General features: G+C 38.3%; 1 protein-coding gene across 50 annotated transcripts in view; it reads right to left on the bottom strand.

Annotated features, from left to right (window-relative positions):
- The window catches only part of EPB41L2 (erythrocyte membrane protein band 4.1 like 2), a 244336-nt gene that overhangs the window by 24757 nt on the left and 193104 nt on the right, over window positions 1-26475 (bottom strand). For 7 of the 50 annotated variants that reach the window (XM_017345371.3, XM_070073557.1, XM_070073556.1 and 4 more), the window contains exons 13-22: window positions 22338-22400; window positions 20295-20441; window positions 18884-18985; window positions 15363-15530; window positions 13396-13449; window positions 12630-13193; window positions 10560-10682; window positions 8697-8795; window positions 6655-6735; window positions 2606-2714 (exon numbers count right to left, since the gene is read on the bottom strand). In XM_017345371.3, the coding sequence (XP_017200860.2) occupies window positions 2607-2714; window positions 6655-6735; window positions 8697-8795; window positions 10560-10682; window positions 12630-13193; window positions 13396-13449; window positions 15363-15530; window positions 18884-18985; window positions 20295-20441; window positions 22338-22400 (1509 nt within the window). In that variant the 3' untranslated portion in view covers window position 2606. Of the gene's footprint in view, window positions 1-2605; window positions 2715-6654; window positions 6736-8696; window positions 8796-10559; window positions 10683-12629; window positions 13194-13395; window positions 13450-15362; window positions 15531-18883; window positions 18986-20294; window positions 20442-22337; window positions 22401-23892; window positions 25282-26475 lie in introns of those variants that run through there. The other 43 variants (XM_002714817.5, XM_070073574.1, XM_070073573.1 and 40 more) reach the window with 23 other exon arrangements.

Here is a 26475-nt window from a genome sequence, read left to right as displayed (position 1 = left end):
ATGACATTGTAGGTTACTTGATATATGGGCTCTTCAATAAACAGTACTGAAATCTTGGCTACTTACAGAACAAACACAGATCATTGCTTCTCATCATACAGAAAAAGCAACTTCAGATGGTAGGGATTAATAAGAAGGTACTTCCAAAACTACATGGGAAAGTGGAATAAAAAGATAACTATTTTGGTTCAAAAAAGTTTTGAAACCAATACAGTTTTTCCATAACACATATTTTTCTGAACTTTTTAAATAGCCCTCAAATGCGCAGATTTCAAATTTTTTGTACCAAAATAAACTTATATTTTACTTTCAATTTTAATAAACTTTGGAAGTACATGTATGAAAAGCAATGTTAAAATTCCTACATGGAAAATATCTTTTAAACCTCAGAAAAAGCCAAAATCATAAAGAAAAAGCTTGGTCAGTTCAATCACATAAACTACATTCAGTTCTATCAGGGAGGAAGAAATAAAATTGACAAATGATTAGTATCTAGAATCTATCAACAATTAATAAGAATGAAAGAACAACAGAAACAGAAAGCAAGTAAGAGAGGTGAATGAGCATTTCACAGAAATGTTTGAACTTTTCTGGCCATTTGTATTTTTATAGAAGGGGAAAATAAGAATGGCCAATAACGGCAGAACTGTTTGGGTATTTTTTGAGATATGTTTTTGCCAAGCTCTCTTCCAGCAAACATTATCAATTTATACAGTAGTAAATAAGTATACTTTCGGCACATGCTCACTCAGACTTACCCCTAATGGTAGAGTTAGAAATGTGCCAGGGGATTCCAATTGAATCCCATCAAGGTGGCACGTACCAATGCCATCTCATTAGTCCAAGTGATCAATTTCAGTTCATAATTGATCATGACAGGATTAAGTGTCAAAGGGATCACATAAACCAGACTAGTGTCTGCTAATACTAACTGACAGAATTAAAAAGGAGAGAACAATCCAACATGGGAAGTGGGATACACAGCAGACTCATAGAATGGCAGATGTCCTAAATAGCACTCTGGCCTCAGAATCAGCCCTTAAGCCATTCAGATCTGGCTGAAGAACCCATGAGAGTATTTCAGGCATGGAAATACAAGACACTCTGGCAAAAAAAAAAAAAAAAAAAAAAAAAAAAAAAAAAAAAAAAAACAAACCCTAAATGAAAGATCTCTGCGAGTGAGATCCCAGTGGAAAGAACAGGTAATCAAAGAAGGAGGTACCTTTCTCTAAAGGGAGGAAAGAACTTCCACTTTGATTATGACCTTGTCTAAATATGATCAGAGTTGGTGAACTCAAGAGGCTTCCACAGCCTTGGCAGCTCATGACAAGAGCCATAAATAAGAGTGTCAATTCTTAAATCAACAACAGGAATCACTGTGCACTTACTTCTCATGTAGGATCTCTGTCCTTGATGTGTTGTACTATGTGAGTTAATGGTATAACTAGTATTCAACAGCACTTTATATTTTGTGTTTTTGTGTGGGTGCAAACTGTTGAAATCTTTACTTAGTATATACTAAACTGATCTTCTGTATGTAAAGATAAAATGAATCTTGATGAAGAATGTAATGGGAGAGGGAGTGAGAGATGGGATGGTTGAGGGTAGGGGTGGTTATGGGGGGAAAAGTCACTATAATACAAAAGCTATACTTTGGAAATTTATATTTATTAAATAAAAGTTAAAAAATAAGTATACTTTCCTCCCACAACCTGCCCAACACTGTTCAAAAATATAAAATTGGCCAAATCTGTAGATGAAAACTTGTTCAGTGGCTTTTTAATTTGTATTGATTTAAGCAATTGTGAAACAACATTTTTTGTTTATTGCTAACTTAAGTTCCATGTGGTTTTCTTAATTCTCTGTCCATGTTTGTTTCTACTACAGAGTTTAAATTTTCTTAATCACACATTAGATTTCTTAATATAAATCAGAATATTAATTCTTTCCTTACCAAGCATATAAAACTTGATCATTTACCCTTTAGTTTTGTTTTTATTGATTTGATTAAACTTTTCAAGTCTCACATAGTCAACACAGTCTTTTTTCTTTAGAGGTCATTCTCTGACATACAAACTCAATGTCTACATTCAAAGGATTTAACTCATTCCTACTATAATTTATTCAAAAAAATTTCATCTAAATGAGAGTAATAGCACATTCCTCAGTCACTGTAAACATTGAAGCTTTCCAATGTACTTAATAAAGAGTAAACCAACAAATGTCCATTGTTAGTAGCCCCTCAATAAATCACAGTGAATGATACTACAAACCTGCCAGCCCATAGTTTATGATATATGATATGATATACCATAATAATTTGAACCCGAGTAGATAGATTTGCAGAGAGTAACAGTCTGAAAAACCAAAGGTAAAAAGGATCTCCAAAAAGTTCATGGAAATGTGTATTAGGAGAAAACTATGCACGGATTTCAATTTTTACTGCACCAAAAAAAAAAAATCCTTGTCTTTTAATTCCATTGTTCTGAGAATATTTTCATGGACACTCACATGGTAGGATGAGACTGGATATAAAATTATGTGATAGGGAAAAAGATACAAAATTATGTTTCACATTCCTCCACAGATGACATGGCTCTCTTACCTTAATCCTCCCCTTCCTCCGCCAACTCCGTCTCTTTGTGCACAACCACTCTAGTGACTGCCATGTCAGGGTGCTGCTCTCTGGCTTCCCTGATGGCCTGAGCCAGCGCCTGCCAGGGCGGAAAAGAGCAGCTGTGAGCTGAGGAGCAGGTTTCACTCAGGACAGACACACATGCCCACTTGTCCGCTGGGTCTCAGTCTTACGTCAGTATGGTCTTATGTCTTTACATGAGGAAGCTAGAAGATCTGAAATGGGTTCAGTGTTCATTTTAGAAAATGCTTTTCATTTTTCCAAGTTTCTCATTTCTCCAGTTCACTTTCAAATAATGACACCCAATTCCAGAAACTCCAAGGGATGGGACCAGGCCTTGCTCATCTTCGCTCTTTTGGGCTCTCACTAAGTGCTAGAACCAGAATGTCTGTTGAACTGAAATGTTGCAGGAAAAAGATCTATGAACTTCTAAGGCCCTGGAACATTAGGACACTCATAAAAGATTTTGGTTTTTGTCCACAGTTCTTGGCTCCTAACTCTTTTCCCTAAGATGGGTCAGGGACGTCCACTCTTTCCCATCTTTTTCTAGCTCACCTTGCCTTTCAGATCCTCATTTCCTCCTCATACTAGAGGGGCACTGGAAGAAGAAATGCTGCACAAAGAGGCCAACAAAAAATCTTCATGGACAGGACTGGCTGAGTTTACTTACCCAGTCCACTGGCAATAATGCATAGGTAATGAAATAACTGAATCCTTGGGGCAGGGTTCTGAGACCTTCCAGACAGATGAACACATGGAGATGCCTAGAGAGGGTGTGGATGCGCTGAGTCCCTTCTCCAATACCTCACCCTGCAGCTTTATGATTAGCTCACCTGCATTTTTGTAATCTTATCTAACAAACTAGCAAAGTGTTTCCCTGAGTTCTGTGAGCCACTCGAGCAAAGTAAACACACCTGAACAGGGATGGAGGTTGGTTAGTGGTCAGAAGCTTAGGTAAAGTACCTGAAGTGCAGCAGGGGCTGAGCCCCCAACCTGTGGGATCTGAGGCTATCTCCCAATAGACGGTGTCAGAACTGGGGTGGGTTACAGCACACTTGCCGATGCCTGCGACAAACTGACTGCCTGTTTGGTGTGACAGAACCCCACATACATTTGCTACCAGAAGTGATCTGTGCTGTGAGTGGATACTTGGAGAAACTGAGTCCGAGTTGTATTTTTATTTCCAGATACAGAACTCAAAGAGTAGCAAAGATAATATGACAGACTCATCTTTAGATCATAAAGTGCAGGTCCCTCCAGCTGAAACACCCAAAGGGCCAGCGGTTACTGGGGCTTTCTCAAGGCCATGCAGCCAGAGCACACAGGGCAGGAGGCAGACCCAGGGGCTAACTTGAGTGGGTCTTGGTCTCTCCCCTGCACCAGGTGGGGAGAAGGCAGAGCTGCTCTGTGTTTTATCCAAAAGTAAACTGTAAGGAAGTGTTGTGGCAAACAGAAAACATCCTATTTTTCAGAGGGGAAATATGCTTTCCTTAATTGTTCATTTTACTTAAGATGTTTCAGGGAAAAAAAGCAATAAAAAATAAACAAAACACCACAGCACAACACTCAAAGTCTAGGAAAGAATTCTAAAACAAAAAAGAAACTCTACTAGAATAGGGAACACCATTATCTCATACAGAAACTATGCATTTGAAACTAGCAGTGCAATTTTTCTTCGGCTCTGTCTCCTGCCTGAGGAGCCAACCGAACTTTTCCTTGCATTCTATTGTCTGTCAGCTGTGAGGTTACTGAGCGGAACCTTGAGCCTCAGTGACAATAAGCAAATCTAACAAAAAATTAGGGAAAATTAAAACGTCCAGAATCATATTCAGACATCTGAAGTTGTCATAATCCCTTTCATCTCATAAGATCAATACATGAATTAAGTACTGTATCATATTAATTTAATATGGCAAAAATAAGGATTGTGAGAAAATACATTTTATACACAAACTGAAAAAATTGTTGTATTAGAAAGAAATAACATTTTGAACGGCATCTGCAGCGTAATTTATCCATTCCTGTAATGGAGCTTGAGAGTCATGGCCAGCACAGTTATTCTGCAAAGCAGGTGTCTATAAACCAAGCCTCTTTGATTTGCCAGCACCAAAGAGCTTGTTTTCTATCTTGTCCTGATGAAGGTGTCTTATCAGCAATATTCCTTTTAATGCAAGCAAGGCAGTGAAAAAAGGTGTCAATGATTTTAAGGTCACTACATGATCAATATCAGTTTTTTAAATAGCTCCAACATCTCCCTACAGGATCTAAGAACAGAGAGAACCCATCATGAGCTCCTGGTGACAAGCACACCAAAATATATTCAAAAAAGTTCATGCTATCTCATAATTAAACACATAACAGTGAAATCTTACTAACTTCATCCACATATCTGACAAAGGTTTTGCAAAACGCTGAGGCAAGACATCACACAAAAGAGATGTGTATCTTCACAGGAATAGCTAAGGCTGCAGCAGCATTACAATTTTTTTTTTTTAAGAATTAGGAATAAGTGTATTTTGGTACTTATATCTTGGGTTGTGTTTTTAATATTTGCCTTTTAGAAGCAGTACTGCCAAGAGTTGAGTTTTCAGTTACAACAGGCCAAAAGGCAAAACAATACACATGAAACCTGAGAGCACTCCTGCTGCAAAGGGGACATTTTAAAGCCTGAAAGGGCCTAGGTTCAGTGGGGAGAGAGCAGAAAAGTAACAGCTGGTAGCACACTGTGATTTACGCTTTCCCCCATGCCAGAAACTGTGGTCCCTGCCTAGTGTGGTGTAGAAATTCAACAAAGCTTGTTGAGCAAGAGTCCCAGAGAGAAAGAATAGGAACTAGGTCTGCTCCAACTTCAGGCCAGGAGAATCCATGGCTGTCCCAGGGCAAAGCTGTAGAATAAATTCTTTCTGTGGGAAGCTGGAGGTGTGGTTTCCACACAGGTAATTCATTTTTCAAGGTAAGCAACAAGCAGTCATCCAGCAGGACAGTCAAAATTCAGTCTAGGCAGTTCTTGCATCTCTAATTTCTTCCAAAGAATTAAAAAATGCATTAACAAATATGTACGTAAAATCATACTTATAAAACTGGGAAAAAAAGGATAGGAGTAATTCTCTTTTTAAGTATGAAGAAAATTTGCTTCCCTCTGGTCACACAGAGGGAGCCTTTCTTAAGCAAGACATTTTGTTCTACAAAATTCTCTTTACTGAGCTCAGTATTGTGTTCAAAGCTGTGTAACTATCATTTGCTCCTACTGCCCAGCTGAGATGGCCAATTGAACATTTCTTTTCTTTCTTTCATGTTGTTGTAAAAGGAAAACAGCCTGGTCTCCTTTAAAGCTGAGTTAAAATCACTAAGAGAAAAAATTTTCACTATTACTGGGGACTGCAGTCTAAAATTAAGGCTGCTCTCCAAGTCCCCAGTGGTTCCATTTACCACCTGCTTAAAGCTTGCCTTCTACCAAACCTAACATCAGGATGGAAGCATGATTTTTTTAAAAACACTGTAGAAAACCAATATAAATCTTCACTTTGTAAGAAACCTTAGTTTACCCACTTACCTTCACATCCCTAAGGATAGTAATAGGGAAAATCACCTAGTAGTATAGCTCAACTTTCTAATGCTATAAAAAATACTTGAAAAGTTCTTAAAAGGAGGCATAAATCAAACTTATTGTTTTTGGTTTTTGGAAGCCAGAGTCATTAGCTTGCCCTTTATTTTAAAATATTTGAAGACTTGTCTTTAAAGCAGGCCCAGGTGAATATCCAATGGTTGCCAGACACTTTCCAGATGATATGATTCAAAAGTACATGCAAAGCCAGTGGAAACAAACAGCAGTCTGCTTGACACTGATTCCAAGTTAGGAAAGTTGAAAGCACTGCACCCAGGCCGTGAGTACCTAGGAGCTGGACTTCATCCAGGAGGTTCTGAGAAAGGGTTTGCCCAGGAATATGACATGACAATGATGGTGGGAAACTCAGGAAAGAAGCACCATCATTTTCCAAATTAGAACCCAGGGTCTTTACCTGGTCATGATCAATATCTGCATCTCCTGTGATCACGATGCGTTTCTCAATTCTGGTTTCTGATATTCCACCTTTTACAGTCTAAAGGTCATAAAAGAGAAGAAAAAAAAAAGCATCAATCACTAAAACATGTTTCCGTAGTCAGAGAAAACACAGCTGGAGCTCACCTAGGTCTTCTGATCATCGTAAGGTCATGCCACCAAGTAGTGGAAGACTGATGACACATAAACTGTGTTTTCCTTTTAAACTCAGCAGAGAATCCTATAGTTAAATATAGAGTTGTAGCATTCGCAGGTATTCTTCAACTGAAAGTGTCTCTAAAACTAACGCATCAACGTTCAAGTGCCATTAAGATAGGAAAAATGTCATTTAGTGGCAAGTGGTCCCATAGGACATTGTTACAATTTCCTGAATTTCTTCATTCTCAGCCACACATGGAAAAAGAGAATAGAAAGAAACAGTCATGTTGTATTTGTAGAATTATAAGGGATTCTAACAATTTGGGTTTAGAAGTTAGGTTTGGGAAATTGAGTTTGGTACAGTTGAACCTGCTTGATTCTGGTCATATAATTGCATTTGGTGATTTTGCTCATTTGATCTGGTGCAACAATTTTTTCAAAAGGACTTGGATTTGGTTGAACATATGGAAGATAGATGAGATCTTTCATTAAACATTTGAGTTGGTTACAGCTTCAGCATGTAGTTGTGCATGTGGACATGGAGGTTGGCAGCTAAAGGATGTGTGAACAGAGGCCCTGCACAAAGTACCTCACAGCATTATCTGCTGGTCAAAGCTGAGCCAGCCTGAGGACTGAATCTAACTGTGACATTCTAAAGAGACAATGAGCAAACAGCAAGTGGTCCTGAGAAAGCACACATCCAACTTTTACAACTCTGAGAAATGTACATACTACTTCACAAGTGACAACATTTTACTCTTAGAAACAAGGCTTATGGGGACTTCCTTGAGGTGTAATGGGTTAACCCACCCCTTGCAATGCTGGCATCCTATAAAGGCACAGGTTCAAGTCTGGCTGCTCCACTTTCAATTCAGCTCCCTGCTAATGCACCAGGGAAAGCAGCAGAGGTTTGCCCAAGTGCTTGGACCCCTGAACCCATGTGGGAGACCCAGAAGAAGCTCCTGGCTTTGGTCATGGCTGTTGTGGTCATTTGGGGAGTGACCCAGAAGATGGAAGATCTCTCTCTCTTTCTCCCCATCTCTCTGTAATTTTGCCTTTCAAATAAGTAAACCTTTATTTTAAAAAAAGACATATTGTAGCTTTAATGATTGGACATACTTCAAATGAGCACCAACAGTACATGCAGCATTTATGGGGCATTTTTAAAAATTTACAATGCATTTTGATTTTTGGAAATTATTTTTGAAACATGGAATAGGAATGCATACATTTAAGGTATTGCAAGGATACATTTCAGGCCTTTAAACACTAATAAGATAGGAAAAGTCAAAGCAAAAGGAAATATTGGAAAATACAGTTAGCATTAGAAATTTGATGATGCTAGCACACACTAGAATCACTTGGAAGCCATTTAAACCACTGCTGGGGTTTCCACAGGTCTTGAGAGAATCTGGGAAAATGATCCAAATCAAGATAACAGTAGCTAAAATAAATGAAGGAATTGTTGCATTATTTGAACAATCTGCTGAAAATTCTGAATGATACTCTTCATCCAGGGGAGCTGCTTTTACCAAAGAAGCAGTATCATTTTCTAAATTTTCCGAAATTTGGTTTTTACAAATTATACATTTTATAATTTCATTATCTGTGGCCTGGTAGCTGCCTTCAACAGGGCTATCCATAACATATTTACCCCCTTGTACTCTACAAAATCGCAATTTGGTTTGAATACATTTGTCAGCAGAAACGGATTTCTTGGATACTTTGGATCAAGGTATTTTTATTCCACTGGTTCTGTCTGTGTGTTGCTTGGAAATATGAACAGGAACAAAGACAAAAGTCAGAAAAGATCCCCTCTGCAATGCACCATCTCCTCCCTAGCTTTCCCTGGGACTGCTTTACCTTGGTAATGTGTGTGGTCGTCGTCGTCGACACGGACTCAGACGTGATGGTCTGTGCGGTCAGTAATGTGCCTGAATCACCACCGGCCCCGCCGTCAATCTTTGGACAGTTGAAGGGAAAACACAAGGTAACGCTTAACTTCCAAAATGTTGTCAGAAGACCCCACCCCACTCAACATGCATCTTTAAAAATCTATGTGGCTGGCAGACGATGCTATCTGCCTACCCTCTGCGTGTTTGCAGTGGTAATTTACTGTCCAGGAGAGTGGCTGGCATTTGTAACAGAGCAGAGGCCAAAGGCTAAATGCACATGGAGAAGCAAAGTCTGTGGGAAGAGAAAAAAGAGGAACAATGGAAGTAGAAAATGGGATTGAAGGCTGCCCGGGAGTCAGGAGAGAACTTGTCTGAAGGACAGCTGCAGAAGCTAGAAAAGAGAAAACCAGAAAACCAGGCAGAGGAGTTTCCACAGTAACTAGTAGTGCTGAGTTTTCTCAGATTACTAAGCAACAGAACCTGACTAGGATAAACCGAACTGGCATGATTTATTTGCTTATGTCCAGTAATTTTTTAAAAAAATAACAGTGTTTCTATATGAGTTTGTGTGCTGTAAGCATATATATGTATGTAAATATTTCAATATTATATGCACATATGTTTTCACTATGTATCATAAATAAATCCCACACATGTATTAAAATAGATTTAACTTGTTTGCTCTGCCAGTGGAAGAGGCAGAAGGTTCTAGAGTTTTCAAAGGCAAATAATGAAGCAACATAATAGTCTAACCATTTACGTTAAGATCACTGAACATATCTGCCTTCTGTTTCCGGATGCTGACACAATGAAATAACTGCAAGGTCCAGAGCCATTCTAACTGTGAGAGCAAATCTCTCTCAAACTTGGGTCAGGTACTTGTACTGCTTTATGGAAGTACATTCCACAAAAGAGACACACTCCCCCACTGCCCCCACACCCCTTCGTAAGAAACCTGTTTGTGCTCATGAGGGAATATATATACACACATAGATAGCATGCCTAAAGTAATATCAAGAAACAGGTCACACATTGCATGCATTAAATCTTTTAAAAAGTACTTTGAGAGGGCAATAACATGCCATCCTCTATCATAGTACAACCCCACCCATTCCCCTACCCCACCCCGCAAGGCTGCATGTGGAGACAGCATTTGTTCTGCACACTTGTCAACAGGTCCATTTTGGAACGATGAATACTTCTTTTTTGTTCATCTTAAGGTTACTCATTTTAACACTTATTTCCAATCATTATAGAACCATGAATGAAGACCTAAAGTCAGACACATAAATCTGATAATTATTTATGCACATAGTACACAGTTTACATACAGATGACACATGTGTCTTCAGAAAACAATCCCATGTGAAGGAGAAGCACAGATGTATGTGCTCCTCTAGTGTGTTACCTGCAAGGAAGTGTGAGTGACTGAGTCTGTTTTCATGGATTTAGAGGGGGAGAAGCTATGGACTACTAATCCACAAATTCTATCAGATCCAATAAACTTTGCATGATGATCTGTTTTGCAAGTGTACATAAACCTTCTTGGAAATATCAACCAGAATGTCTTCAATATTATGAATAAGATGGATACTCTCTGCCCTAAATAATCATATGGATGGCCCCACTGTAATTACAGGGTTAGCAATTCGATCATATTTCTGTCTTAACCTAAGAGAGCAACATCGCAAGCTATATTGTTGTTGAGACATAGGAGATATAAAAAGCTATGTCAGAATCAGAAACGAGTAGGAGAAGACAGAATGAAAACAGAAGCAGACATACTGAGCTAAAAAGGAATTCAAATAGTCCAAGCCTTGAGCTTTTATACCTGTGGAGCCTCATATGTGATGGTTTTGGTCTCAGTTTGGACAATAGGGACTTCCTTGGTGGAGATTTCTGTCCTTTGTGAGGCATCAGAAATTGTTACCATCTCTGTTTTTACCACTGGTGGCTGAGGTGGAAAAGGAAGGGAAAAATAAATTCTAGAGGTAATAAGTAAAAGCACATAAAGGAACCTTCAAAAATAAGTGTAAGAAACATATTCAACCACACACGCAAGCACAAAAAAAATAAAAGCAAATAACCAAAAACAAAATATGGAAGAAATTTCCTTCAAATACATCATATATACACATGCATATGCATAATACATATGTACACATATACATATGTCTGTATATATGTGTGTATATATGAAAAATAAGCTAACATAATGGCTCCATAGATTATTTTACTCTTCAAATTATGATGGTGTCCAAGCTACTTAAATGTCCATCCCAGTGTACAATGAGATTTTATATAAATGATGTGTGTAGTTTAGCTTTGGGCATGTAATGATAAAACTGAAAAGAAAACAGAATGAGCTATGTGAAATAATCTCTTTTTATTGCAGCTTAAAGAGCCCCATGGTTTGTGTGAAGGCTCACCGCCTTTCATCGGCATGCCAGGTGGATAGGCTAAGATTTGCTCTTCTCCCCAAAACGTCTTTTCTGCATTATTGACAACAAATACCCCATTTTCAGAAGGACATTTTCAAGTATGATTATTTTTGGTTATACTTGTCTAAAACTTATAGTGTTTCTTTGGCACTTCCTAAGTTAATCTAAAATTACTCCATCGATATAGCATTAATACTCTGAACAATTTAAAACATTAAGGGAGAGGTTTGATGGCCTGTTAACATTGTAGTCTGCTGAGGATGTCTGTTTAACACAACACCAGACTGCACAACTACCAAAATATGACAGTACTTTTTTTTGAGAGAAAAATCCCAACAGGTATAATTATTTAAAGAGGAACAATCTTTTATTAACTGCAGAAAATGCTAGTTCAAAGTGTTCAAAGATTCCTGGAACATCCTCTCGAAAGCAAAACAAGAAGTTTAAAAGAAACATTGTAAAAATCTACTTAAATATTTTAAGGCAAGGTCACTTCAAGATTTTCTACCCCTTTAAAGAAAGCAAGTATGGATAAATCTCTTTATTACGGCCATTAAGTTTGGAATCAAGAACCATGCCCGTGGAAGTAAACCCTTGCTTAGCCTAACTCACTTCCAGTAAGATACATACTGCATCTAGTGGCCAAGACTTCACCTAAAAGGAACATGTGAAGTTCTCTATCTCGGAGACAAAAGGAGAAAATTCACATCCAATGTAGGTAATCACAAAACATACAATCAACTTGCAAATAATCCAGAATTGACGTTAGGACACAATGAGAAGAGAAGGATATCCTCCTATTAAATAAACAGTTTAGCCTCTGGCTGCCTATAAGGAAAAGAGAAGTCTCTTAACCAAACCATACATTCCCTAGATTCTAAAAACAGAAGTCATGGTGGCATTCCAGAAATAATGTTCTCATCACTGCTGGATGCTGCATTTAGAGATCCACAGTAATCAAAGGCTGCTGTCATTTCGAAAAATCTTAAGTTGAAGAGTGAAGAGAATGAGCCAAAAAGTCAACTCCAATCAAGACAACAAGAGCACACACATTGACACTGACCGTTCTTTCAACATTACATACACACTTTTCTAATAAAACCCAAAAAAAAATGCATTTAGTGAGAGGAAGCAGTGCAACAAAAGACAAAACATTTGGAAGCAATCCAGAACATGCAAAGAAAAATTTAAGTGTGAAAAAGGGAGGAAAAAATGATGCAGTGGTTGTAGGAGAGTTTACCCTACACGTGATCCAGTTGCAGTAAAGAAGCTAGAACCCGTGGACTGAGCTGGTAGAAAATATACAAAGCAGAGCCTTCCCCCTTCCTCCCAGGAGAGGGAAAAATCAGATTCGTGCTGAAACAGCTGAAGAACTGGGAGATAGGTGAAGAAGAAAGGCGGGTGTTCCCCACCTGAGAAAGAGCTCTATAGATTAGCTCCCACTTGGGACTCTCATTTACCTCTGAACAACAAATAATTTGTGGCAAAACATCAATGTCAACATGGGACACCTCTCCGTTAACTCTATGTTGCTCTTCCTCTGTTTCTTCTCTCATGTCTTGCTTAAGAGCGCCTTCGTTGACACTCTTCTCTCCAGAGAGCTCCTGGGCAACTACATTTTCCCGGGCCACTGTTTCTACTGTGGTTACACTGGCACCTGCTTGTCTGTCTGGGCTGGCTTCTGGCACTGCTTCCTCCCTCTCTACTACCTTGGCTGCTCCACCGGGTTCTTCCTCCATCTCTTCTTCATATTCCTCCTGTTCTTCCCTGATGGTGCCCTCGGTCACACGGTGGTGGGGCCGGTATTCTCCCACATCTTCCTCCTCACTCTCGCTGCTGCTGCTGCTCTCAGAAGATAGGGAGGTGGAGTCTTTTTGTGCCACAGGCTCCACCTTACGAATCTCCCCAGGACCACTCCCAGGTGATAGCTCTTTACCATTCATTTCTTCTGTGATTACTCTTTGGTCTTTCCCAACCTCTGCCCGCTGCTTCTCCTCCACTACATTCAGAGTCTCATGTGAACTCTGCACAAAAAAAAAATGGATGAGGGAAAACAAAAAATATATGAATAAACAAAAACAACAGAAATCCAAATTAACTGATGGCAGAGTCACGTCATGGAGAGAAACACAGATGGTTATGATGGCTGACTGAAAGGGAAGAGGGGCAAACGTGAGGGGAATGAGAACATTAGGCAATGGTGTTAACATGGAAAAAGGGGAGAACCTTAACAGCATCCCTGGCTCCAGTGCAAGGCCCTTCTGACTCAGGAGCACGTGTCTGCGGAACAAAAAGCAACCGAGGACACAAAATCAATAAAGTTTTACCTCAACAACCACTGGAAAAAAAAAATCTGACACTGCAAAGATAGAACAGCAAGAATCAACATCTACAAATATCTCTGCTCAAGGTCACACAAAGGACAATTGGGACAAATGCCAAAAGCGTATAAAAACACAAAAGTAACCAGCGTCCTCCAAAGAAATAAAACGTTTTTAATATAGTTATACTTGAAAGCTCTACTTAAGTACTTTAAAAAAGTTATTTAAAAAATTGAATCATACTAAGGCTTACTGATTGTTTTCAAGAGCAAATTTTAAAACTTTTAAAACCTGTTTGACCATTTTGGTTTTAATCAAACTATAAAGGCTAGCCTGGAATGCTAATTTGTAAATGAATAAAGCATTAAGGAGATTGGCACTTTTATTTATTGCTGATTCTGTTTTTTTAAAAGTTTTAATTGGAAAAACTATAGTTAGCCTCAGATAGCTAGTAACATGAAAGCATTCATTTCAGAAATGGTTATTAACATCTCAGTTTGTACTGTACATCAGCAAAGAGATATTACACACTAGGGTGTGGAAGGTAATGATGGCTCCAAGTGCTCTTCCTCTTAGAATTTGGCTCCTCCTCTGGCATCTTGGAAATCTGAGATGAACCAAGCTCATTACTTGAGATGCTCATCTCTATCCCCTACTTCTTCAGAATAAATTTATTCTAGCTGAGTTACATAGCACCTAAATGTTCAATACCTGATGCATGCATGTATAATCCATTTATGTGTTAATAATATAAATTATTATGCTATGATGTTATGAACTAGTTTACAAACTTCCTTATAGAGGCGTTTGCTTTAAAAGTTTTACATTGATAAAATACAGCCAACTTTTTGATATTCAAGGTGCACTACTCTGACCTAACTTTAGAATAGTTCAGCCAGCAACAGCAACCCTATTCATTCAAGAAGGTATCTATCTTCACGCTTAATGGAGAAGGGTGCTGTGCCTCTGAACCACCTGGCCACTAGGTGTTGTGAAGCTGCCAAGACATTAACTGGACTGGAGCTGTTACCTAGAAGGGACAGCAGGATTCTGAATTCATCTGCCCCAGTGACATGGACAACCATGAAAGGCTATAAAATGAAAACTCCACAGCTCCTAACAATGTACATTCAAAGACACTCTTTGGTCTCACCTGCTACTCTTAAGTGCCTGGTAAGGGTATGTTTTAGGTTGCTCAAAATCATTTCCACGTAAATTATGTTAGCAACCAAACAAGAAGAGTCATCCTTCAGATACTAAACTAAGTCTATTTTGACAAACAGGTAGCATTTAACTATATCTATAAACTTCTTTATAAACATGCCCATTGATCAGAACCATTCTAAGACATACATTTCTAAGATTACAGGTCAATGGATTCTTACTTAACTTCTAATGGCCAGGTGGGTTCTGCCCAAGTTCAGGGAATCCCCTTAGAGTCCAAGACAATTACTTCACCTTAAATCTTTCCATATGAACAGAATTATTAAAATAACAAGCCATCAGAAGATGCCTGAAATTTGGGTTTTGAAAGCTTTGAACTCTGCAAAGCATACTTAGCATACAGAGCACATTTTGTTTCTGCTTGGTTGAAGGTTTCCTTCTGCTTAACAGCTCAGGCCCTGGGCCTTAAGGGTTTAAATGATTCTCTGAATTTAGGCAGATATTTTTTCTTCACCAAAAGAAGCAGGAGAAACATCCAATTTGTATCTTTGTCCTCAAGTCCAAATTCAGTCATTGTTTCTTGAATGCTTCTCCCAGGAAGAGTTAATTTCACCAGTGAAAGCACTGGAGGGCAGGGAATCTGAATATCCAGAACTTAAAATCATTCTATGTGGCTTTTAGTAACAGGGGAAACAAAGTAAAATGCACCTCAGGCAAGTGTGAGAAGGGCGAGGAAGAAAGCAGCTCAAAAGGTGCATTAGAGTTCACAATAGCGCCCTCTGCTGTCCAAGTGGTGGCTGAAGTGAAGGTGGCTTTCATGCTATGAGAAAAGCCCTTTTCACTAAATAAAATTGATGTTATCTCCTCTTCTAGGCTCTAGAGAGGTCAGAAAAGGAAGAGCAAAGAATTAACATTAAGAACAGACAGTGGTGACCTATTGAAATGCAGTGAAGGTTATCCAAGAAAGAATACAGAACAGCACAAAATGGAAAAAAGCGGAGAATTCTCCCATTCTGCAGCCAGCTTACAGTGAGGTTTGCCTGCACACCAGCGTTTCCACCACGCTTTAGCATCTTTGACAGCTGTAACCTATAGGAACCAACTAGAACTCCCTGGCTTCTCACTGAAGCTTTATTTATTTATTCTTCAGGAAGCTTCTTGGCCACTGCAGAGAATAGCTGTTTGTTCCTGTGTTACGGCTTGGGTTTCTGTGATCCACCCCTCCTGCCTCCAATATCTTTCCATAAACACTCTGGGACTTTCTGATTTTTCAGTCTCTCTGAGGCCCACGTAATATTTATGTTTTGCATAAGGCCTTCCTTAACTACTCTAGTTCCTACAATCTTGTCCCTTCTTCATACTACTTTGTACAACAAACATTTAGACAGAAATCCACAGCAGTTCCTTCAGACATGCTAAAAATGCCATAGATTAACAAACTGTTCTCCCTTTTTGGTGCAAAAATAGGTGAACAAAAAAATATTCAAAACAGAAAGACAAACTCAGAGCTGAATGTAAAAAACTCGGAGCAATGTAAAAAATCATGTATCTCTGAGAAACTGGTAAGGCAAATTTAACTTTCACATTTCTGGCCTTTAAACACTGGTCCCTCACTTGCCTGACCGGACTGTATGGCAGCTTGGTTCTGTCCTCAGAAACTTGGAACGGCAAGAATACAGAGGCCCCATGAAGCTTCCCCTCATGTCAGAAGTGTGCAATAATTTCAAATAAAGCCCACTCTTCAGAGAGCTTAATGAAAAATAAATGCAAGATAGTGGTGAGATACCTCTTCAGACAGGGAGCTAAGAAGGGTGAGTAGTAGGGACAATGAGGAGGGCAAGGTAGGAAGTATTTGCAATATTAAAGAGGAGGAAAAAAAAACCCTCCTGGGCCAATTCAGCTTAATTGCACTCCCAAAAGTTAATACCATCCCTAGGGTAGGGTGGATGGAAAGGGAGGCATTCCTGGGAAGAGATCATTGGGAAATTTGTACAAATGCTTTAATAAAAATGCCTGCAACATCACCTTAAAGCTATGTCTATGTCATCTCCACTAGACTCATCAGAGAATATTTGATTGAAGTGTAAGTACTATAATTCTCATAATACACAAGAGGATACACAACTGTGTTATTTACCCATTAAAAGCTAAGTGACTTGGTTTCCAATTTTCTGTTCTGTTCTCAAAAGCACTCACATTAAACTGAAGATATTTTGAAAGATCAATGTATTAACTCTTTGGACAAGAAACTATTGCTGCTTTTTAAAAATCGATAAAAAACTTTTGGGAATTTGGAAAATTCAAATTATATACTTATACATTAATGATTAAAATTCTAAGATAACAAGAAATCCTGCAAAATCAGCAGGAAAGTGAAGATAAAACAAAGACAGAAAATGAAAAGGTATACGGTTAAAAGCCAAAACACTCCAATATATTCAACTACTCACACACCTTCAACCAATAGTAGTGGTATGCAATTTGAAGGGAAAAAAATGATACAGTATAGGTGGGTCAATGAATATTTGCTGGGTGAATGGATGAATGAACAACTATAGTCAGAACAATCCATATGTATAGATTTCCCATATGTGCTAGAGAGAAAAACAGAAAAAGCAGTAACTCTTTGAGATTGAAATTTCACATCACTTCACTTCAACGTAACCTCTACAACAAAGTGTTCTCTATTGTACTTTCATATTGCACATTCCTAAAACATGAGACACAGAAAACAGTAATTCTAAATATCTTCACCCAAATTCTAAAGCATTCTACAGCAAAAAGTCCAAGGACATAACTAAATTTTATCGAATGCTGCTTATTCAACTTGTTCTGGTGGACAGATTTTCAAAAACAAGAGTACTTTAAAGTATGTGACACTGAAGTCTTCACTACACACCTAAAGTCAAACTGGCTTTGGATTTCAGTGCACCAATGGGCCACCTGGTTTACCCTTATCACATGATCTTTCTCATTTGCAGTGTTCGAAATACTTGATCTCAACTAGACCTAAAATTTCTTTAGGGAATTTCCATTTATTTTGCCTCCTCTTCCACCACACTGTGTGTTTTGATGAATAATTTCTGCTGATTAATAAAATCTACTTTGAGGAAGGAAAACACTTTTTCCTTATTACTGATCTCTGCTGTCATTCACACTCCCTATAATCTATTCCTCATCCAGTACCAGAGGGATTTCTGTCTGACACATAGGGTATTATTTCACCACTCACCTTAAAACTCTCCATTGGCTTTCCCATCACTCCTACAATGCAATTCCAAACTGTTAATATGGCCTTTAGGACCACAACATAAAGTCTTCAACTTTTCCTTCTTCCAAGTTCCTCTTTGCTCACTAAGCCTCTGTCATTTGGTTTTTCAGTTCCTTAAGCTTCTTGCCTTGGGGCTATTGTATTTGCTCTCCTCACATGAGGAAAAATCTTCATGTGTCTACTTCCTTGCCATCATTAGGATCTCATCCCAAGCATCAGCTCCTCCTGACCACAGTGGTAAAGCAGTCTCTCCCTCCCCTTCTAACCCAACACTGCACCTCCTAACACTTAGCACCTGGGATTCTCTTCCCATTCTGCAATCAAGCTTCTACATATCTGCAGTCTACCTCCTCCACCAGAGTAAACTCTTCAGTCCTGCAAATAATGGGCTGACCAGCTAGCTAAGCAAAGTCAGTAGAAGCAAAAGAATGAAATGTAAAAGCAACGGAAAGCTAACTTCCTTGATAATGTTAGGTATCTCATATACATAGGAGCACACGGAGCGAGATCAGAGGAGCTGCTATGGTGCATCAGAATCTATTTCATGATTAAAATATCTTAAAAATTAACAATCAGAAGGTTTCCATATGCAATTAGTAAACTGGTAACTAAAAGCATATATATTTTAAAATTCCATAGTGTGCTTCAGTGCTGTGCAGTGCATTTTCATGTGAAATCAGTTTCCCAACTGTCAAGCCACATGTCAAATTAGGGATCACTTAGCACCTACACTGGTTGTCATTTCTACATTTTCAAATAAAGTGCTCTGTAATACAGTGTTTCTCATTCAATGATCCTATGCTTCTATACATGGGGCTTTAACTTTTTAAATGTTCAAAAAGTTATTTAAAAAATTTGGGTTGACATATTTAAAAATAAGGAACATCGTATGGCTGTAAACAGAAATAAAAGGAAATGGGGAAAAGCAAGAATAGATCCAAGGATGCAAGGTGAACACCTTGTCTGCCTCCTGAGTTTTTTCTTCAACTGTCCGCATTGCCGACATCTGGTACATCCCCTTCATGGACAAAATATCCTTGAAAAGATGGTCTCCTTTTCTCTATTGTTTTAAACAGACATAATCAACAAATAAGACACATACATTACACCTACAGCAACACAAACACAAAACAACTGTGTGGGTCAGTGGAACAAACTAGATGAAGCAGACACAAAGGAGGGCCAGATCTTAGCACATCAGACAGGCTTTCTCCAGAAAACGCAACATGCTGGAGTAGGTTGCTGAAGCTGACATTACCATCGGAAATTAGAAAACAAAAACGTTTTCCTCTGACCCTTCCAATGTTTTGTTTTAAATATTACTATTTTCAAAAATTCTGTTTTTCAGTTCAACAATTATGGAGACTCATCTGTTCTCAAAGAGCTCTATTTTCCCTTCAACGTTATAAACTTAAAAATGTGAAACAACTAACAGGTTTGCTTTTTAAGGAAAAGTAAATAAAAATAGCAATAGACTATCTAAAACAAATTCTACCATTTGGCAACATTCAAGCTACACAAGACACTGAAAAGAGGAACGATGAAATTGTAGGGTAACATGTTCATACAATTTCTTAAATTCTAGATGGAACACAATATGATCACGTTCTCCTTCAGTATGATAAATGAGCCCATTGAAGTTATTGTCAACAACAGAAGGGGCTTGGGAGTACTGGAGAAGAACAAATATTAACTGGAACAAATGGAGAAGTATTCTGAGAATACATTTTAAAAGCAATGCTTCTATTAGTGGTGGGAAGAAGTAATCCATGTGAGGAGAAAGACAACAAGTACAGAGAGCTGTTATGGTTGAAATGCTCCGAATAAAACATTACTCCACATTCCACTGCTGGAAGTTGCAGTATTTTCTTGCATTAAATATAACATTTTGCAAGTTTTCAACAGGGCTCATTAGTCATTAAAGCCAAGTTTTAACTCATTATCCTCACAGTCATTATCTGAAACCACTCTAAATGTCAACTGCATCCCTTTAATTATTCTTTATTTATTAAGTAAACTTTCTTATTTCAGAAATCAGTAACCAAAAAGCTTATTAAATATAATGTTAGTTTCTGAGTTGTCCTGTGTTAACAATTCATTACTATTAATTTACCAGAGTAACATAGTGGAATTGCCCTGAAATTATTTTAAAAATATTCTGAAACTCATACAATTGACCTAGGAACTAGGCCAATAAGTATTACATTGTTAATAAATATTTAGTATTTTAAAAATTATTAGCAATTACACAAAAACATTACATGGGGATATTTTGTAACTTCCCAAGAATCAATATAGGATACTAACAACCTGAGTTTTACTGAACAGCTGGAGTAAGACATACAGCCAACAAACAGCTAGTAACATACCCCTTGTGTCTGTAGGGACAGAGGTGTGATACGTCGTTTTTCCCATTCATTAGGGCGCGGCTCGGGTGTGGATTCCATAAAATTGCGCTTGAGTTCACTAATGCTAGCCTGATGCTTCAGTATGTCCTCCTGGGCCTTATCCAGGTCCTAGCAATATGTAACGTAAGGGAGGGACAAAATCCAAAAGGAAAAAAAAAAAAAAAAAAAACCCAGTAGGACAAAAATAAAAAATAAGACAAAGCAAACTTATGATTAAAAAAAAAAAAAACATAGTAAAGCAAGAAAAATGCCAAGTCTCAAAAGCCATTATTATCACCTGTAGGAAGCATCAGTGAGTACTAATGAAATTTGAAAATAAAGTCAATATGTATTTTTTAACGTATATTAAAGGGTTCTAATTTCTTCTTGTTTAGAACTTTTAAAGCAATAATTATTTACATTATTAGAAGGCAGCTGTGGAACTGTTTCAAGAAGCTAATAATCCTTCTTTCTAATACTTGGATTTGAAATGCAGCCTATGATTTTGTTCCAGCAAATTTACCTCATTAGCATTACTATTAAAATTGCATTCTGTGAGCACAGCAGATCAAATATAAAATAAAGAAAGGTGGACCAGAAGCAGACTTGGCCTGAAGGGAAAGCCAGTCCAGGACCATCCAAAACAAGAAAGGAAAAAAATCAAACGTTAATTTTTTTTCAGGAAAAATGGTGACTTTTAATCCTTAAGGAGTAAAAATAACTGCTTCCAGGGGCTGCGTCCATTTGGCCTCTCTATAGGATAAATGAACCACATACTGTTCTCACGTACTTGCCAGGCACAAAGGTGGGGCCCAGCCACACTATGTACCAAATGGGCTCTACAGAGACAAAGATACAAGACAACTGCCAGGATGCGTTTCACTGGAGTAGGCCCTGATAAATGGTATTTATAGCATTTTTTTTGAGTGGTTGTCATAAATAGTAACGTGTGGGAGTGAAAGTTAATTAGTTGCCAGGATGTGATTTTAACTGGATTTTAAAATGTTTTCTTAACATTTCAAACATCAGAGGGCCACCTGTAGATTTAGCTTTTATCCCACTCCCAAAGGAACAGGTCATGCATCCAATAAAATTAGATATTCCATATTCATGCACAAGCATAGTAGCTCATCTATGAGCTTCTATAGCCATCTGCAAAAACTCAAAAATCTAAACATCTTTGCATGGCATGAAAATGACTGTGGCTTGAGATCAGGCACGTTTCTTGCATTTGTTCAAAGCAATGTTATTTATTAAACTTTACTGCATTTTAGTAAGTTAAGCAAAAATACATTTCCAACAGTTATCAAAGCTGCAAAAAGCAACCAAACAGATTAGTCAGATTACTCAGAGCAGCATTTCTCCACTGAATACATCGCCACACGCTACCCTACAATAAGGAAAATAATGTTCTCGCGTGACACGGGGAACACATTTTTACATTCCTAATTAGGTGACCAGGCTTTCTTTCCTTTTCTCTTTTCTTTTTCTCTCTTTCGCTTGTTCTAATCAAAACAATTCCATTAATTAGCAAACTCTCCAACAGAATACTTTTAAGTGGACCACATTCCTAACCCCATGGATTTGAGGAGGGGAAAAAAAAAAAGTGGGCATAGATGCTAAGTCAAATTGTTTCGTGCCAGATCAGCAACTATCTGTTCTGGTTAATGTATATTAATGGTGGGATCATGTTGCTGCCGACTCTATGCCCTAGAGATAACCCAGGAGGAGAAAAGAGGCTTACTGAACAACTTTAAGATCAATAGTTAAAAATGGTATTCATTTGACAAAGTTTTATTTTTTTTTCCCAGTTGTCACTTTGAGAACCTCTAGGAGATATAGTCCTACCTAAGCCACTTGGAAAGAACAAAATAGGACAGGTAACATGCACTCCCGAGGACAATCTCCCCCATGCACCTCATGCACCGTGCTTGAAGAAAACTGCCAGCCAGCCTGTGCGTGACCTCCCGTCCACAGCAGCCTGGCAGCCATCAGGACAGAGATGTGTTCTTAGATTATACAAACCTCCAACATTAAATTGCTATGTCTGACATAAATATTATCCCCTTCTACTCTCAGGGAATTTTTCTGCGAAATTAAATCACACACAAGGGGGAAAAGGCAAATAAACATAAGTGTATCAATCAGCAGGCATCAGAAACGACCCAGAGTTTGACATTAAAACAAGAGGAATAAAAAATCTTAAGGCTAAAAGCTATAGTAAATGAAAGTCACAAATAAACTCTGAAAGAGCATTCCCCTCTTCCACCCCAACAATAACAAGGGCAGGCAGCAGCCACACTATTTAACTTTAGGGAAAAAAAACAGCCACCTCATCCAGGTGTACTTCCTCTTCTTCCATCTTCACCTGAGAAGTCCCACAGCAAACAGCCAGAAAGGGGAGCGTTAGTGGAAACTCTATGACCAGTGCAAAGAAGCTGTACTTGAACTTAACGGTGAACCAGCATTACCAACCTTTCTTGTCTGGCCCTCAGCAGATGTAGAATATTAAGCCACTTGATCTTTCTTCACCTATAGTGTTGTACGAATGATGGAAATGACCCTTGGCAAAGGTGGAATGGAAGACGGAAGCTTCACTCTTTCTCAGTCCCTAGACTATGCTATCTGCTTTTGAAATTATTTTTTGTTAGGAAAGAAAATATGAGAGTGCAAAAATGGCATAATTCAACCTGTTCTACTTTCAAGGTACGATTGTGCAAAAAAGTCCTGAGCTTCACATCGGGAACAACAGTTTACCCTCCTAGTTAGTTTATAAATGTGGATCTCTTTCCTAGAGGGATGAGGATTGGTTTATTCAGCTACTTTCATATTGAAATGATGGGTATTTAAAAAGCAATCTTTTAAATACAGGCACTTTTCTTTATAAAATTCTTTAAATAAGAATACTTTTTCATAGCTGGACATCTCTCAGTATCTATAGTGGCCCAAAAAGAATGACTTTAGGAATTAAAACTAACATAAACACTGGTTGAACTTTGACACCAGGAAAAGAATGGCAAGAAGGAAAAATATTGATTTTGATATCAAAGGAAAATAGTTTAATGTTCACAGGGGTACTTCATATCCTACATTCTTTTCCTTCTTTGCTGGGATGATAGTATCAAATCTGAAAGTTCAAAATGCTCAACTTTAAAATAAACAATCAAAAAATCATTCCTGGCATTTCTCACCAGTAAAGAGGGAACTCCTCCAAGTATTTTATTGGAAGTAAAAATGAGACAATCACTTAAAATCTGTTAAGAACCATCTTCCAATTCCTTGGTCAACACTTAACTCTTTAAAATGTTGATCTTTGGTATTCTTCAGGTAAACTGAGAATTGTGCTGTCTCCTAATGCATACTCTTGGATTATCTTCACATTGTTCTTTAGGTTTGGTCTAAATTTTGCAATTTACTCTGTGTATTCACAGTACCCACAGAATATGAGATATGGTATCACCAGAACACTCAGCAAAATAACTAAAAACATACTGCACATGTCAACACTGACTTAGCAGTGCAGGGGTACTATAACTGAAATCAAGCTCTTTTTATGAAATCCTCAAACCAGACACCTAATTTAGAGGACTGAGAGACCCAAACTTAGTGTTACATAGACTAAATTTTCAAAAGGCCATGTTTCACTTTCTACACACATTTGTTAAAGATAAGGATGTTGGCTCTTTCACATAATTACATGACTTCAGTTTGGGGAAAAAAAATACACTAGCTAAAATACATTTAGCCCCCAAATGGTATAATTATAGGGAGACAAGGAGTTTCTGAGATTAAACTTACAAATGTCAGGAGTAAAGGTTACAGATACATTCTCATAAATGTAAGAACAAGCTTGGAATTTTGAACAAGAGTAATAATTCTAAGCAGGTCTATTACACGTCCATTACAGTTATGTCCACTGCACACTAAGTTCTGTACCAAAACAAAAATTCTCATCCTAAAGGAAAAGCACTGACATTTTTCTGAAAAAAGGAGAGATCCAATATGGACTTTTACAGACAACACAGGATCTCCTGTCTCCTGCTTCTTTTGCTAAGAATCTAATATGCCCTTGATATTAATGAAATAATCCTGTAACTTTCCACTCAGCTTAGAACGTGTGGACCTGTTCAAAGTGTATCACTGGAGAAGTGCCTACATTTAGTTCATGCACTAAAATGTTTGAGAGCATACAGATGATGCCATTTGGAGGGGAAGCAGTGGTGACATTTATGCACACATTTACACTCTATATTTGGAAGGGGATAAGATGAAGTACAGGCTTGTTGACTCCACAAAGTGGAGCTTAGGAAAAAGTGCCAGTAACTGCCTCCTCTTCCTCTGTTTTATCATTCACATCACAGTCCCAAGAAACGTTAAAGGAGTTTGCTTTAGCCTCCAGATAGCAGAGGGCTAGAGCCAGAGGAAGAGAAAAGGTGAGAGAAAAAGGAACCGACTGAGAAGCTGAGAGAAGCAGCCCAAAGATGAGGATGAGGGAAGGAATGAAGGACGGGGAGGTGATAGGGATGTAGTGCTGAACATCAGGGGGCAGGAAGGAGACCCAGACCCTGGGGAGGCTGGGGAAAGCAAGATACCCATCTTCATCAAGAAGGGAAGGGAAGCCAGAGGGAAAACATTTGTAGAAACTGAACGAGAAGTAACCAAACTCCGAATCACTGTGGTCAGCCATTTTAAGAGCCTTCTCCAGGAGGGGCGCAGGACAGTCAGGCTGAGGAGGGGCAATAGCAGGATCTAACACGGAATCCCGAGCGGCAGCTTGAGGCTCTCCCCGACCTGACGTTTCACCTGTGGAAAGGAGTGCTAAACTGTCTACTCTGATCTGGTCGGCCTCCCCAAAGGGGTCTTCCTCTGAAATGTCTGAGAGCAAATCCATTTCAGGGACTGGCAACAGGTTTGGGGAAAAGGATGAGGCATAGCGGATGAGTGGTGATGGTGGGCAAATGGAAACAATCTGTTTTCAAGAGCAAACCCATGGTTGAATATGAAGTTACACAACAGATATAGTCAAAGGAAAAACGAATGCAAGAAAGAAAGAAAAGAAATGGGTAATTAGTGAAGATTTTACTCAGAAGTAGGGATCATACTAACACACTATAGTTAGAAAATGACTTAAATGATCCATTTTAAAACTGGACTACTTTTAGTACATCAAATTCACAGGCACCGATTTAATCATTGTTTACAAACTGGTTGCAAATAAATCCTATAAAAGCCAAATAGCAGTATTTACTCTTAAACCTGGTTGCTGACATATATTCAAAGCATTAGTTTAAAAAAAAAGCCAGCATATCCACTTGTCTGCTGAAGAAGAGCAGGATTTCCTGTAGAATTTAAAAGTCAAGAACATTTTCATTTTTAAAATAAATAACTAGTGTGTCAAATTAACTAAGCAACAAAGAACAGAGACTTTCTGAAATGCTGAGCTTCTCTGTTTCAGATGTAAATAGTCACTCTCCTGGGTGTCTCATTAAGCAAATTAAAAAAAATGATTCTGACAACCTCTCAGCAGTTGAAGGATACCTCGTTGGGCACAATTTCTGTTCCGTTTTACTAATTTCCAACCACATAATTTTTCAATATGACAGTCACAAAGCCTTTAACAATGGGATGCAAATGACTGAACGACTGAACGTCACTGCTATCCGAGGCACACTTGTCCTTGAGGCATCAGACAAGCCCACATGCTCCCTGAGAGGCTGGCAGTGCAGAAGTTCCTGCAGCCCTGGCAGTCACTTCAGCTAGCAGGTTCTTTACACATGCAGAGCTAAAAGTCAGAAAACATTCTAATCAAGGGGAATGATTTGTTTTTGTGTGCCTGCTCTCAAACATCATATATCAAAAAAAAAAAAAAAAAAAAAAAAAAAAAAAAAAAAAAAGTTGCTTTTTGCACACAGAATAGAGAAGACCTGAAGATTGCAAAGGCTCTTCACATCAAAAAATCAAAGCGACTTTACTGCCAAGGTAATAAAAGACAACAGTGACAAATTTAAGAACACGATATAGGTTACTTCTCCATTCACCATGGTGTGCACACAAAACAAAGCCAAAATCAAAATCAACACACCGTCGGCTCACACACTACTCACAAACCAATTGCCTTATGAAGAATTTCTTCCCACTTACAGACTATTAATGAAAACTAACT

This window comes from Oryctolagus cuniculus, chromosome 5, assembly GCF_964237555.1.
Source record: "Oryctolagus cuniculus chromosome 5, mOryCun1.1, whole genome shotgun sequence".
In the NCBI taxonomy this organism is placed as follows: domain Eukaryota; kingdom Metazoa; phylum Chordata; class Mammalia; order Lagomorpha; family Leporidae; genus Oryctolagus; species Oryctolagus cuniculus.
The sequence above is the reverse complement of the archived record's forward strand: the minus strand, read 5'-3'. Positions and strand labels throughout refer to the sequence as shown.